The sequence below is a fragment of the Lonchura striata genome, chromosome 2, assembly GCF_046129695.1.
Source record: "Lonchura striata isolate bLonStr1 chromosome 2, bLonStr1.mat, whole genome shotgun sequence".
NCBI lineage: Eukaryota > Metazoa > Chordata > Aves > Passeriformes > Estrildidae > Lonchura > Lonchura striata.
The window spans coordinates 102,311,528-102,326,469 of record NC_134604.1 but is presented as its reverse complement, the minus strand read 5'-3'; the positions used below and the strand labels follow the sequence as shown (position 1 = coordinate 102,326,469).

At 37.8% G+C, this 14,942-nt stretch overlaps 1 protein-coding gene across 4 annotated transcripts in view; it reads left to right on the top strand.

Moving 5' to 3' along the window:
* Positions 1-14,942, top strand: part of RPS6KA3 (ribosomal protein S6 kinase A3) — a 76,593-nt gene that overhangs the window by 31,024 nt on the left and 30,627 nt on the right. For all 4 annotated transcript variants that reach the window (XM_021552996.3, XM_021552995.3, XM_021552994.2 and 1 more), the window contains 4 exons: positions 2,125-2,241; positions 4,345-4,426; positions 8,140-8,220; positions 9,200-9,279. In XM_021552996.3, coding sequence (XP_021408671.1) covers positions 2,125-2,241; positions 4,345-4,426; positions 8,140-8,220; positions 9,200-9,279 — 360 coding nt within the window. The remainder of the gene's footprint in view (positions 1-2,124; positions 2,242-4,344; positions 4,427-8,139; positions 8,221-9,199; positions 9,280-14,942) is intronic.

Genomic DNA, 14,942 nt, shown 5'->3' with positions numbered 1-14,942 from the left:
GATCAGATGCAAAAGGGTACTTTCAACACTAATTCATGCCCATAAATTTTGCAGAATGCTTGAAAGGCTTACAAATTAGCGCTTCAGAAACACTGTTTTAGAACTTGGCCTCTACTAACCTACCACTATAACTAATTAGTGCACATATTGGTGCATATAGATGAAGGGAAAAACTGGAGCAAGCTCTTAGAGGAAAATCATAGAATATCCTGAGGTGGAAGGGGATCATCAAGATCATTGAAGTCCAGCTCCTGGTCTTGCACAGCACCCACCAGGAGTCACACCATGTGCCCCAGAGCATTGTCCAAATGCTTCTTGAACTCTGTCAGGCTTGGTGCTGTGACCACTTCCCTGGGGAGCCTGTTCCAGTGTCCAGCCAACCTCTGGATGAAGAACCTTTTCCTAATATTTAACCTAAACCTTCTCTGACACAGCTTCAGGCCATTCCCTCAGGTCCTGCCACTGTGTAGGTTAGAGAATACTTAAGCAAACAGGGTGTATCCAAGACTGTGGGCCCTAGTGCAGCACGAGTGCTGAGGGACCTGGCAGCTGTCACTGTGAGGCCACTGTTGATTATTTTCTAATTACCAGGATGACCAGGAGAGGTGACTGAGGACTGAAGGAAAGCAATTGTCAACTCCTGTATTCAAAAAGGGCAAGAAGGAGGATCCAGGGAACTATAGGTTGGTTAGCCAGGCCTTAATCCCCAGGGAAATAATGGAGAAACTAAGCATTCCTGTATACATGGAGGACAAAAGGGTAGCTGGGATTATTTAGCATGGATTGACAATGGAGAAATGATGTTTGACCAGCATGAAGGGAGGGTGCAAAGAGCTTTTTTTTCAGCGCTGCCCAGTGGCAGGACCAGAGGCAATGGGCAAAAAGAGAAATACAGGAGTTTCTGTCTGAACATCAGGAAACACTTTTTTACTATCAGTCTGGCTGATCCCTGGCACAGGCTGCACAGGGAGGTTGTCACCATCCATGTAGATATTCAGGTCCTGGGCAGTTGGCTCTGGGTGGCCCTGCTTGAGCAAAGAGTATAGGGTTAGACAGGATGATTTCCAGAGGTCCCTTTCAATGTCAGCCAGTCTGCAATTCTATTAAATGGGTCTAAGAGTTCCTCAATAAAGAGATGAAAAGTATTCTCAGATTTATTTTATTCACTATAACCAAGAGAAGAAATAGAAAGAGAATTAACAAGAAGTTAAAACTGTAGATAGTATATTGCTTTCTGTATGTTAACTAGCAGTCAGTCATGTGTTAACTTACAATAGCTTGGATTGCATGTAATGCCTAGCTAGATCTTCAGATGACATTAACAAGAATGCAGGTTTTTTACCTACTTGATGATAACTTCTGAAATTCCTTCCTTGTGTGGCAAGGAGCGTCACTTTTCAGTGGATTCTCAAATTAAGTGCAGAAAACACTGGATTAAGTGCAGAGCACAAGAAGATAAGAGTCACTGCTGCTTGGAGCTTTCTGGTGACCAGCTTCTTACAGAAGGGGAAAGAAGACTGGGCAGCTTTCATAGGATAGACTCTCCTTGAGAAGAAAGGCAGAATACTTTCTTCAACAGAATTTTATCAGTGGCAGGTGAAGCCTGCTGTTGAAGTGGAAGTGGAGAGTGTTGCTTTGTGTGGAAATGGCTTGAGTCTCATGCTGTCTTAAAAGGTGGGTGTTGGCATTGCTGCAGCATGGTGATCGTCATTCAAGTGTTAAAAAGGAGGGCTTTCCAAAGACATCTGGGCCATTTGATACATTCTAGGTGTGCTTTAAGATTACTAAATTCTTAAGATTGATTTCCATTAATTGGTTGTGAATCTGGAACAGAAATATGAGCCCAATTATATGGGCCTAAGAGACAAAGCTTGGGGTTTGCTGACTTCTGTCAACTCTTTTACTGTCTGGATCCCAGTGCATCTCTTAAAGTTTAAGCTACATTGTTATTGAACTAGTGCTGTCTGTATTAATTATGCAAATAAAATTGCTAAGTGGTTTTTTGCCTATATTTGGCATAGTCTAATTCATTTGGTTCAGTGACACTGGTATTTTTCAACATATTGTGGATTTGTAAATATTTGTAAACCATTAATCTAAATTTACTCTGTTTTCCTCTGCCAGGAAGAAGGAAGTATCAAAGAAATTGCAATAACTCACCATGTAAAGGAAGGACATGAGAAAGCAGACCCTTCACAGTTTGAACTTCTGAAAGTATTAGGACAAGGATCCTTTGGAAAGGTTGGTAACTGAACTCCTGTGGAGCCAGTTATTCAGGAATATAGCATTGAATATTGGTTGTGAAATTCTTAGAACAGTCACAGTTTTGCATTAAGGCAATGTTGCCAAAGTAAAAACTGCTTTCTAAAGTAGCGCTAAGTAGGCACTGTAATTGTGGTGGATCTTTTTAAAGCAGTAATTTCTTTTCATGTTAGCATGATATGTGGATTTCAAAGTTCAATAGAAAAAATGTCTTGATATGAAATAATGGGGTATTTACTGTTAAAATGGCATGTCATTCTTCTCTAACTACTCTTCTCTATTTGAGAGAATGAGGGTTGAAATGTTTTTTTGATAAGTATTCCTTATTGCTTGCTAATTGTAAGATATCATCAGTACAGAAGCTGGTTTTTGTAGCATGTTGCAATTGTAATGAACCAGTTTGGGGCAATAATAGCTACTGAAGTAAATGTGATACACCCCAGTCATGTTCATTATCTGCTGTAATTTGGTTAAGGTGCAATGTACCTTGATATTTATCTGAACATCTGTTAAAGAGTCAACGTTTCTAGCATTGAATGAGTACCGAGATCTCACTAGGCATAAATTTTTTGTACTTTTAGTTGTCCAAATCCAACTTGAAAGCGAAACATTAAGTTCACATAGCAAGACACATCGTCAAGACTGAATTGAATATGTAAAGCAGGACAGGAGAGCCTTTACATCCATTTTCAACTTTAATTGCAATTCTGAATGTGATATTAATCTCTAGCATGTAAAAAAAACACCTTAAATATGGTGGGAAACTAGAAAAATAGGTCTAATTCTCTTTTGGTGGTAGCAAGTTACTGTTAGTCACATTGTTGTTCCAGTTAAGTTTGGAAATCTAGGTGCTTAGAAACGATAACATTTTGTACCCTGGGAAACCTGATTCCAAAGGTTTGCTTTAATCCAGAATCATAACCAAGTTTTTATTTGGAAATCTTCAGATCACAAGTAAATCATTCAAGGGCAAGGAAAAGTTAGCTAATAAATGATCATTTCAGCAATTGCTTTTATTTATAATACCAAATTCAGTACTTTAATGGGAGGGAGAAGGGGGAATGTGATTTTTTAAAAAGCAAAAATAATAAACTGTCTAGCTGACTCAAATTTCTGCAAAAATGCCAGTCTTATCCAGTTGTCTTAGCCTTTATGCAAAAATCATGAATATTTTTAAAAAATCCTTAAATCATTTTGTTCTAATAATTTGTGAAGATGTCAGTGTTTCCCTTTTAGTTTAAGAAAAGTAAATCTGCATGCTTTTCAAGGTCTCTTGATGATCATTTGGTAATCTTTGAGTAATGCAAGGAATGTTTACATAAGTGAGAATTGGGCACAAAACCAGACATCAAACTGATTTCACATAACATGTTTAACTTCCTCATGTCTCTATACATGTCCATAGCCAGAAAACCTGTGACACTTGGTTTTGGTGGTTTTGTTTTGTTTTGCTTTTCATTCCTAAATCTAAAATTTGTCTCTACTGGAATTAATTTTGTGTTAAGGGTATCAAAAACAATACCAGTCAAGAAATCCCATGATACTGAAGAAGGAAATGAAACACCCTTTAATTGAGGCTGGTTGTTCTTTATTGGTATATGCAAGACTAGGATATTTTTGAAAATTTTTTATACATTGATTTATATTTTATATTTCTGAATCAAAGTTTATTCACATATTTATGGTCATATCTGAAAATTATTTTATTAGCACATTTGTTTGCCATCCTGAGAATTTAATAAGATAGAACTAGAGATTAATTTTAAAAAGCTGATTTTTGTGTGTCAAATTTGGATGAACTGAGAGAATCCAATTTTTTTTCTTTTACTCACTGAAATTACTTAAATTAGACCAAAATTAATTTGTCAGAGTATCTTCTGAATGAACTTGAATGAACCTTTTTAGAATATTAATAAAGAATAGAAGGAAAAAAAAATTAAAGTAGGTTTGGCTTTGCAGAATCTAAAACTGTCAAATAGACTTTCATTGAAATCTTTGTAACTACTTGAATTTCATAGCAAAATACATTAATTTGGCTTACTTTTATTTTCTTTTAAGAATTCTTTCTAATTTTTAATGCAGGTCTTTCTTGTCAAAAAAATCTCAGGATCAGATGCTAGACAGCTTTATGCAATGAAGGTATTGAAAAAGGCCACCTTGAAAGGTAAGCATTGTTTAGAACAAGGGAAGAGAAATAAAAAAGAAAACTCTGACATTATCCCAAAACTTAATCTTTACACAGCTGCTGCTGTACAGATTGTGTCTTACAGCTTTCTTCTCTGAAACAGGAAATAGCAGAATACACTGCTTTGTCTTGTAAACCTGGAAGGATTAGGGATTAACAATACCATGTTGGTAGCTAGAGAGGACAGCAGGTTCCTTCCCATGGCACTTTCCTTAGGTGATGGAGGGGTAATGGAGTGGTTGTGTTACATCTGCCACCTGACTTGCTCCTGAGCTGTTATTTGAAACTTAATATCCTCCCATTTTTCCTTTGCTGTGTGTCACCAAGGATACAGTTAATGCCTTTTGCTCAGTTTATAATTAGGTCATGATATTTAAAAGCACTTTATATCAGCTGTTTTCTTCTAGAAGTTCTTCATGTGACTTATGTCTGTTTCATAAAAAAAGACTGTACAGTACACTTGCCCCAAACTCTTGGCACATGATGTCAATGTAGAATGTATTTAATAAAATCTTAAGTTAATAATCTAAGTTACTTGAGCAAAAACAAATTATGAATTTATCTGCTTCTTGGGTGGTTTTGATCTTGAATGCTATCAGTAGTAAAATAAGTGTAAGCCTGAGCAATCTCAATTACTGTCTCAGAGAATTCTGTAAGAAAAAATAAATAAGGTATTTTTTACCAAAGATCAGAATGAAAGTCATCTGGTTAAGGCACTAATGCCTTAACCAGATTGTATGCTTGCTCTTTTATGTCATTGTTTAATAGTTTTGTCTATGTGAAGTTCTTCTAATTCATGACTGTACTGGAACTGAAAGGAGAATTTTGGGATGGCTCCAACAGCTTGTAGTGCTTTAGCGATAGCAATGTTATTGATCATTAATTGAATTTCAGTTTTAACATGTCCTTTTATCATAAAATATTTATATAATGATGGAGGGAACAAAAACTTTGGTATATGAACTTCTGCTAAAATGTTGAAATTTTTTCACTTAAGATCTAGTGCTGAATGTCACAGTTCTTACACTTAAAACTATTACAGAGGAGTGTGTATTTGAACAGTTTCCTTATATTTTGATTCCTTTGTGTTTTGTGGCACGTGCCATTCTCATTATTTACTTCCTATTTTTCTGAATTTGATTTCCACTCATTTAAGGTACATTAATATCCTCAACAGGCTTTCATTTCCCAGCCTGTTAATAGCTCAGGACTGGTCAAAGGTCACTCAGCAGTTGCTTTTTTAAGATGTTCGAGGGCTTGTCTTCATCACCTTTTGATTGCAGTTTAACCTCATGTAAAAATTACAGTCCAAGCTGTGGTTCTAGTCTTGCCTACAGATAGGAGAGACTGATAAATACTGAAATTGAGAGCATGACTTTTAATTGGGAAAGGAGACCCTCTGAGGCACTGAGAATTCAAGGATGTGAAAGGCTTGAGCAGAAAGGTGACAACATCAAGAGGATGCCACAGTTCTCAACACTTTGTATCTGGATTATCAGATGCTTTTCCTGCATTGCTTGCTTGTGATTAATGTTTTAGAAAGAGCAGAGTTGCAAGCAAATTAAGGTTACTGTTGAAACTTTAATATTAACTGGAATTAATGCATAATTGCAATTTTCATACTTGCAACTTTTTTATGTTATACTGTATTTTTAAAACAGCATATTATTTGATTTGTCTGTGAATAAATGATGAAAATGAAAATTAGCACATTCAAATCTATTTTTTAAGGTTATTTTTGTGCTCTATAATTAAAGATAAAAAGACCACACATGAAAGCAGTGTACCTGATCCACAAATCTAAATTAGAGAGAATATTTTCATAGAAATGCAGTTGTATTAGCCAGAAAACATATATATAACTACACGGTCCAACTTTCTAATGTTTAGAGCAAATCCAAGAATATATAAATGTAATTCTGTTTACTGCAGAGACTAGTTTATTAATACACTCTGATAGAAGGTGTTATATTTCAGTTCCCCTTTATGATGTGGAGAGAGAAACAGAGCCAAAACATTGCTAGAGCGTCTGGAATCAAATGTATTGAGAAAAATCAGTGCTTCCAGTAGAACCCACAGGGAAATTACAGTCAAACAGAAATCAGATATCAGTCAAATAATGGTTTATGGCATTATCTGAGACGAGCTCAGTTCTTTACACTTCTTTGGCTTGGAGTTTTAAGTCCATACTTTCCATGTAACTGCTGCATAACTGCAGTCACTTGAAAGTCTTAAATTTTTTCCTCACATGAAGCTGCCTAAAAAAAAAAAAATATTCTGAATTTCAATCTTGTAATTCAGATGAACTGCTGAAACAGTTAAGCTGCACAACTATCTTGTGACATTTTAATGGCTTTAGATGCAAAGGTCAACATTCAAATGTGATGTTTGCTCTGTATTTGAGCACTTATTTCATAAACTTCCATTTTTAGGAATGTGTTCTGCAAATGGAAATTTCATAGTTGTATTCATTCATGAAAACGTATCTATATAACTTCTTCATAAGTATCTGTGTTATTGTAAGTGCCTGTTTCTGGGAAAACATAAATAAACACCTCAACACCATTTTGCTTCTTGTTCTTTTTCTTTTCTGCCTTGTTATGTTTTAATATCGGAGAACTCTGGATTGTTAATTGTACAAGGAATTTAGTTAGCTTAAACTTTGGACAGGACTTCATTGCTCTGAGGTGCTTCCTTAGAAGATACATTTGTGAAAGGAGCAATAACAAAACAAAGAATAGAGGGAAAGAGAAAAATGCAACATCTTAAACCACTGAAAGCAGACTTTGATAGTTCTCCCCTGTGTAAAGTACTGAATTTTATCTGTGTCCTGGCTGATTCAGAGCTTCAGATGGGAACCAAGCCCTGACTGGAGCTGGCAGGAGAGTTGTGGAGAACAGCTGAAGCAGGTGCTGTGCTCAGCTGACTGCCCTGCCTGTATTCCTGCATTGCTGGCATGTAATGCTCATTTGGGTTTAATCTCTAGTAGCATAGGAGCACTTGTATGTCCTGTTCAGAGCCACCATGGAGGGACAGAACAGTCAGCTTGAGCAGTAACTGCTTCTAATGTCTGATATATTTCTTCATGCACATTTACTCTCAGTAAATGTCCTTAAAATCAAAAATATAATCTGAAGTATACACTACATTGAATCAATGGCATTTTTATTTTAAGTTTATAATAAAGGAAATGAGAAAAAAATTCCCTTCCAAATTGTAAAGGACTTAATATTTCATTAGTGTGAGTTATTTAATGAGTTAAACCAATATAAACATCTTTATGATAGTATGATTATACTTATGCTGCTTGTTTTGCTACAATTTTAATTCTCTATGCTTTTCACCACCAGAATGCTTTCTATACATAGCTGTGGCAGTTTTGCTGTGATGTTTGAAAAGTGTACTAAGTATAGGGCAGACTGAAAGGCGGCTGTTTTCTCATTGCTTTTGTTAAATTTATTTGCCTAGTGTTAGGTTTTGTCAATAGCAAAAACCAAAGCAAATCAAAATGCATAAAGATATTTATCAGAAAAAAAGTGAAATAAATTCTCTCAGTGCTCAGCTGTGTACAGTATAATGACCTGTAGACAGTTGCAATATTACCAAATGGGAAGTACATCAGGAAGCATATGAGAAATACTGAGTTATAATGTAATTTTTTTTTAATGTTGCTCATTCATGTTCTATTGTAGTTCGGGATCGGGTTCGGACAAAAATGGAACGTGATATCCTAGTAGAAGTTAACCATCCTTTTATCGTCAAGTTACATTATGGTGAGTTGCAGAAAAATTTATTTTTATAGCATAGCATGTTTGTCAAGATAACTTTTAATATTTGCTTTGTGGTTCAGAAAATCGTAGAACTTTAGGCTGTTAAGTCCGAGTTGTGCGGTCTTGCTCTGTAACAATTCTCAAGCAAAAGAAGCACGTGACTGACTTCACGTAGTGTTAAATCTTTATAGGAGTAAGACTCTGTAGCCCTTTGTATTATTAAAAGAAGTTATCTATTAATAACTAGCCATTATTTTCTAGAACCTCTAATCTTTTGTATGACATACATTTTTTAAAATTATTTCTTACAGTTGCTTTGTTTATTCTATAGAAAATGTGTGCAATGGTTGGTGGAAATTAGCCTTTTATTTTTAATAGTCATTTATTTTTTAATAGCATTTTATTTTTAATAGCAAAATACTTACATGTAAGAGGGGAGATATCAGTACTTCTAACATGTGGGAAAAAAGGACAGTTTCTGGTTTGGTTGGGGTTTTCTCAGCTTGTATTTTTCTTTTAGGTTTTGTTTTTTCCTATAGTTAAACCTCATATCTCTCATTTTCTAATGGGGCTTAAATTATTTACCTTTCACTATTTTATTTGCCGTTCTTTTGTAAACTAGACTAAATGTCCCTGTTAAGCTGAGTTTGACCTAGAGATTCTAAAAGGTTCATTAGTTACTTGTTTGCCCTTTTAAATCTAGCTTCTTATTTTAAAATGTGAAATAAAATTCTGGCTAACCTAAGTAAAGTTTATTTTTAAAGGAACTTGATTGGTGATTTGCTTTATTTTCATATAGCATGGGAATTACTTGGTCCATGGTAGGGGATCAATTACGTAATTCATTTCAATACATTTTCTTACAACGGAGAAAGATAAATTAATTTTAATAATGAAAATAAGGGTGAATTACTTGATATGTTATTTTCCTGATCATGGATTAAGTTAGGTGAAATTTAATTTTTTTAATTGATCTTTTCAGCTTTTCAAACAGAAGGGAAGCTGTATCTTATTTTGGATTTTCTCAGGGGAGGAGACTTGTTTACACGTTTATCCAAAGAGGTACACTTTTTAAATTTGAAATATTGTCTGTTGATAGAATTTGGCTACAAATTGTCTGTATTAGGAGAATTTACATTTTAAATTCAGTTTTCATTGAATAAAATTTTGATCTGTTTTCAACCAGGTACATTTTTTGTTTGATTGGGTTTCTTTGCACAGTCACTTCATAGAAGGGCTGATGGCAATTTACGTTATTTCTGAAAAAAGTCTTGGACAAGCAGTCTTTCTGTGCTGCTTTTTATACCTGGCAAAATCTTTTCCTTTTGCTACCATGTTTAAATATAAGACTCAGAACCTGGATTTATATAAAGTAAGTTTATGGCTGGTTTTAATATCCAGAATTCAGGGGCAGATATTCTCTTTTTTTACCCATGAACGCAAAATTGCATTATGTATGAATCTTTAAAAAGTGAGAATTGTATTCCACTTATTTTAGTAATATCAAAAAGTGAATGTTTTTCCTCTGCCATGATGGAAATATGTCTGTGTAGATATAGGAAATAACTACTTCAAGGATTTTCATCACCTCAATTCAATTTGATTATAATTCCTAAAATAAATGTTAACATCTAATATTAACTTTTTAAGTTTTTATTATCCATTATTCCTGTTCAAAAACTCACACCAAATATCTCTTAGGCTAGAGATTGTATCCAATGTGTATCTGGTAGCCTGGATTTGCAGTTGTAGTGCTTTCGATTTTCCTTTGCCTCAACAGTATCTGGGGCAGCTGGATTGCCACTACAAAGATGTATTTTTATTAAGAGAGTAGAATTTACTTTGTATATAGATGTACCCTTATGTCTCTGCTGACCACATAAATTATTACATTTGTTTTGATGATGCCATCTGTTTCAAGTTGCCCTTTGTCATTTCTTTTGCCACAGGTGACTAATAGGTTATTAGTGCTCTAAAACTGAGTTACTCTTAAAGTTCATAGTTCATTCTTGATTCCCAAAAAAGAATGTATATTGGCTTCCTGCTGATGACTTTTTCATCCTGAGCCACTCACATTTGATAGAATTTAACATGGTTAGGTGAGAAATATTCATTATAGGTACCTGAATCTAAGCAGAGTTCATAACTTGTGAGTGAAATGGGCATGTGGGATGCTATTAATATCACCCTCATACCATACCATACCATCTGATTTTGAAATAGATCAGATGAACTGAAAGTTGTTGCTTTTTTCCTGATGACTACAAAGGGAAAGGTGATTAATTCAAAGCTAGATGTCTACATTGCAGATGTTTAAGGTTAGGAAAGATGAGTCCCATGCAACGATTTTAAATAACATAATGTGGGTGTATTATCCTCCTCATGGGATCTTTTATTATTTGAGCTTTTAAATGTTTCTTATAGAGATTTCTTTTCTTGAATATGTCTGCACTAAATATTGGCTCTTTTATAGAAGTTACATCAGCAACAACCTATTGTACAAGCTTTAGTATTGCTTTTTTGTTGAGGCGCGGCATGCGCTCCGAGCCGCGGCACTCCGAGCCGTGCTGGGCGGTGAGGGAAGAGAACGGGCGGCCGCTTTCCCCCGCAAGCTCTGCAGTTTCAGTTCGTGGCGCGCAGGGACAGACGAAGGCGACACGGGACTTGGGGGGGAACGAGATGGTTTTATTCCATGAGCCCCAAGACCCCGGCGGGCGGGGGGGCAAAGGTTTTATACAGAACTCAGGAGGACGGGTGTAGGAACAGCAACCAATGAGGGAATAGCAGGGGAGGAGTTTAGGGCAGAACTAACATCTGGAAGCTGAGGAGGGGGCTAGAATGAATGACAGGGAAGGTTCTAGGGAAAGGGGCAGGGAAAGGGGGGTTGGGGGGGGGAAACAGATATTAAACAAATATCAAATGAAAGAAAAACACACCACCGCATCTCCCTCTTTTCCTTTACAAAAAGAAGGAGAATTTTGTGGTTTAAGCAAATTAATAAAACATGCAAATAATATAAAATCATATGATAACATTGTAAATTACTTAAAGGACATGAAAGACACATTATTGCATTTATAGGGCAGGAAGAGTAGTAATATTCTAAATTAGACATAAGACTGTATAAAACTTGCCGTTTTGCTGCTCTGGGTAACAATTTAAAATAATGTAAATAATTGAAATAGAATTGAAATAATTGACAGAAATTAAATTTTAAAATTTAATTAGAATGATTAAAATTATAATTATCTAATTTAAATAAAATAATTAAATGGAATTATTGGAATTAAATATAATAAAAAATCAACTAAATATAATTAATAAATTTTTAAATTTCGCAGCAATGCAGCAAGCCTGAAGCGATATAGTAGCTGAGTGATTCCTGTAGCAATAATGGTTAAACACAGCCTTTAAGTCAAAAAATATCAGAAAAGACTGAATTAATTATAATTACAACAAAACAACTTAATATAAAATCAAATTGTAACATTACATATTATTAAAAAAAACATAAATTGAAAGACATTAAAAAATGATAAACTAATTGTGATTATAACATATGAAACATATAAAAACTTCATCTGGAATATATAAAATTGTCCTAAATGAGAGTCCAAATTAAGGGTACGAAGCACAGCAGGATTTGTGACTTTATCTGATTTAGAATTTGCTGCGTCGCGGCGTTTGCGATGTTCAGCTTCTTAAATTTTTAAAGCAGAGTCAGCGGATAACGGCGCTTGTTTTAAAGCAGAGTCAGCGGATAGCGATGTGGTTTGTTCAATTTGAATGTCCGTTTGAGAGGTGGGCATAATATCTTAAGTATTAATTAACTGGGATGATCTTTTTTCCTATAAAATATAACTCAACAAACAGATTATTCAAAAATAATCAAAAGCAAAAAGAGGAATTTGTAGTTAAATAAAAAGGAGTATTGGGTAGGGTACATTAAGGAATAGGATAGGGGAATCAGACAATCACTTAATTAGTGATTGCCATGATTAACAGGGGGTATCGGTAAGGGGTGGACCGGGGCGCCGCCATTTCAGGGGGAAGACAAAATGACGGATCCTCAGTCCCGGGTTTCGGCTCCATTTCCTCGGGAGAAGATCCCTCCCGACCCTCCCCCCGGAGGACGAGCCCGAAGAAGGATGGGGAATATCCAACCCCGCCTCCCCACAATAGGGACTAGCCTCGTGCAGGGACGGTGCAGGGCTATTGGGGGAGAAATGGGACTGGCGGGAAGCCAGGGGCGGAAAAGAAGGGTCAAGGCGGGAAATGGGTCCCGAGCGGCGTGGCCAGCGCCATCTTGGGAGGGGGTGCCAGATACACTGCACTTGGCCTGAGCAGTGTCCGGCAGGGCACTTGGGGCGGCTCGGCCACAGCAATCCCCAAGGGAGGATAGGAAAGGGTTTTAGGAAAGTCCGAGGGGATGGGGGCATAGGGAGCTTCACAGAAGCAAAAAGGGGAAATTTATAGGAGGGGGGGGGGGGCCGCCCGACGCAGCTAGATGTCGGCGCAATGCGTGGGTGTAAAGGGCCCCTTTTAACAACTCTCCTATAGCTAACGTGTCGTCTTCTTAGCTGATCCCTACTGGTGTCTTTTCTACCCCCTCCGTCCAGCCCAGAATGGGGAGGGGAGGATAGAGAAGACAACTTTTTCGAGGAGAAGAAAAAGCGATCTAATCTAGGTCCCCACAGAAGACTAGGCGAAGGATAGCACTCAGTGCTAGCTTCTCCCAGAAAAAGAAAACCCACCCGCTTGCCAGGGACATGCACGGCTACATCCCCAGTCTGGGCGCAGACGGGGGTTAAAACGCGAGAAAAAAAAAGGTGGCAGACCCAGCCGTCCGTCGGGGCGACCCCCACCCCGTGTAGCCCACCTTACCTTGCAGGCTCGGACGGAGATGGCTTGAATCTTCTCCTCGACTCGATGGAAAAGTCGCGCTAAAAACTGGGGATGTTCCTTCCCGGTTTTGGCCCTTCCGGAAGCCTGGGTGTTCCCGTTAAACCAAGACTCGTCCCCGAAGCCTTGGTTTCGGCCACTATCAGCCTCCGGTGGTCTCGCTGCAGATGCTGACCGAGGAATGAACCTCTTCTCGGTCAGCCCCTCTTCAGGCTCCCCCGAGCCGCTGCCAAAACCGCCCTCTGTGTTCTCGGTTAAGTCTGCCCGCCAAAAAGCTCTGCAGCCCGGCTGCCCGTGCAGCGCGGCTGCTCCCGGGCGGGAAGATGGCGAGAACAAAGAGGTCCCGGAGCCTCAATCTTTTTCGCTCGGCGCTCAGCTCCTCATAGCATCCGGCAGAGCTTTTACGGCCGTAGATGTTCCTCTTCCCTCCTTCTTCTTCTGTGAGGCGGGCGCCCCCACAAATTTGCCCGTTTTTTTTACAAGACGAAGGAGGGAACCATCCTCTGCTACCATATGTTGAGGCGCGGCATGCGCTCCGAGCCGCGGCACTCCGAGCCGTGCTGGGCGGTGAGGGAAGAGAACGGGCGGCCGCTTTCCCCCGCAAGCTCTGCAGTTTCAGTTCGTGGCGCGGGGACAGACGAAGGCGACACGGGACTTGGGGGGGAACGAGATGGTTTTATTCCATGAGCCCCAAGACCCCGGCGGGCGGGGGGGCAAAGGTTTTATACAGAACTCAGGAGGACGGGTGTAGGAACAGCAACCAATGAGGGAATAGCAGGGGAGGAGTTTAGGGCAGAACTAACATCTGGAAGCTGAGGAGGGGGCTAGAATGAATGACAGGGAAGGTTCTAGGGAAAGGGGCAGGGAAAGGGGGGATTGGGGGGGGGGGAAACAGATATTAAACAAATATCAAATGAAAGAAAAACACACCACCGCACTTTTTCTCATTAAACTACTGAGGGGAAAACATCTCCATTCTTAACTCTTGTTTAAAATTACCTTCAGCTTTGCTGAAATAAAATTTTATGCATTTGCATAAAAAAGAATTGCCATATTAGTCTTAGAATCTAAAAGCAAACCACGTAAAATAACTGAGTAGTAACTGAAGTAGAATCAAATCATGCAGGATATGTTTTTATTTTTATCTTTTTCTGCAGTCTTAGAAGAGTTGAATTATAATGTATTCTGACAGGGATCACAACAGTTGATATACTGGGACAATATGTTCATTTCAATGAATACAAACAGAGAGTAGTTCATCTTCCTAATCCAAAAAGTGGGATTGCTACCTGGAATCCTCCTGTGCTCTTATGCAGGCTGTTCACTTTATTCCTTGTTAACTCCTATGAGTTTACTCATTGATCTACCTTTCTGCAGTTACATCTCAGGCTGCACCTTAGGGCTTTTACCATTGCTGTAACTTCTTTCTCAAAGTACCTAGGGGCAGTCCTTCCAAAATCAAGGTGCATATATTTTCTTCTCTCTTACTTCATGAATGAAATTCAGGCATTTGAACTTCTTTGGTCCATTCGTTGTCTGTAAATGAAATGGTCCCATCCAACAAATAGGTACTCACATTCTTTAAGTGCTTCCAAAGTATTTCAGTTTCACTACAATGTGTCTGTTTTCTTGAACAATCAGAAATCAGATAATCTCCCAATTTGCAAAAAGAAGAATGTATTGCCTTTAAAAGTTCTTTTTCAGGTATGTCCAAGTATTTCAAGTATGAAATAATGTGGGTTACAAAATGCTAGTTTTTGTGTAACTAAGAAATTTCGAATTTCTAGTGTTTTGTGTAGCAATGAATTCAAGTATTGTAAGAA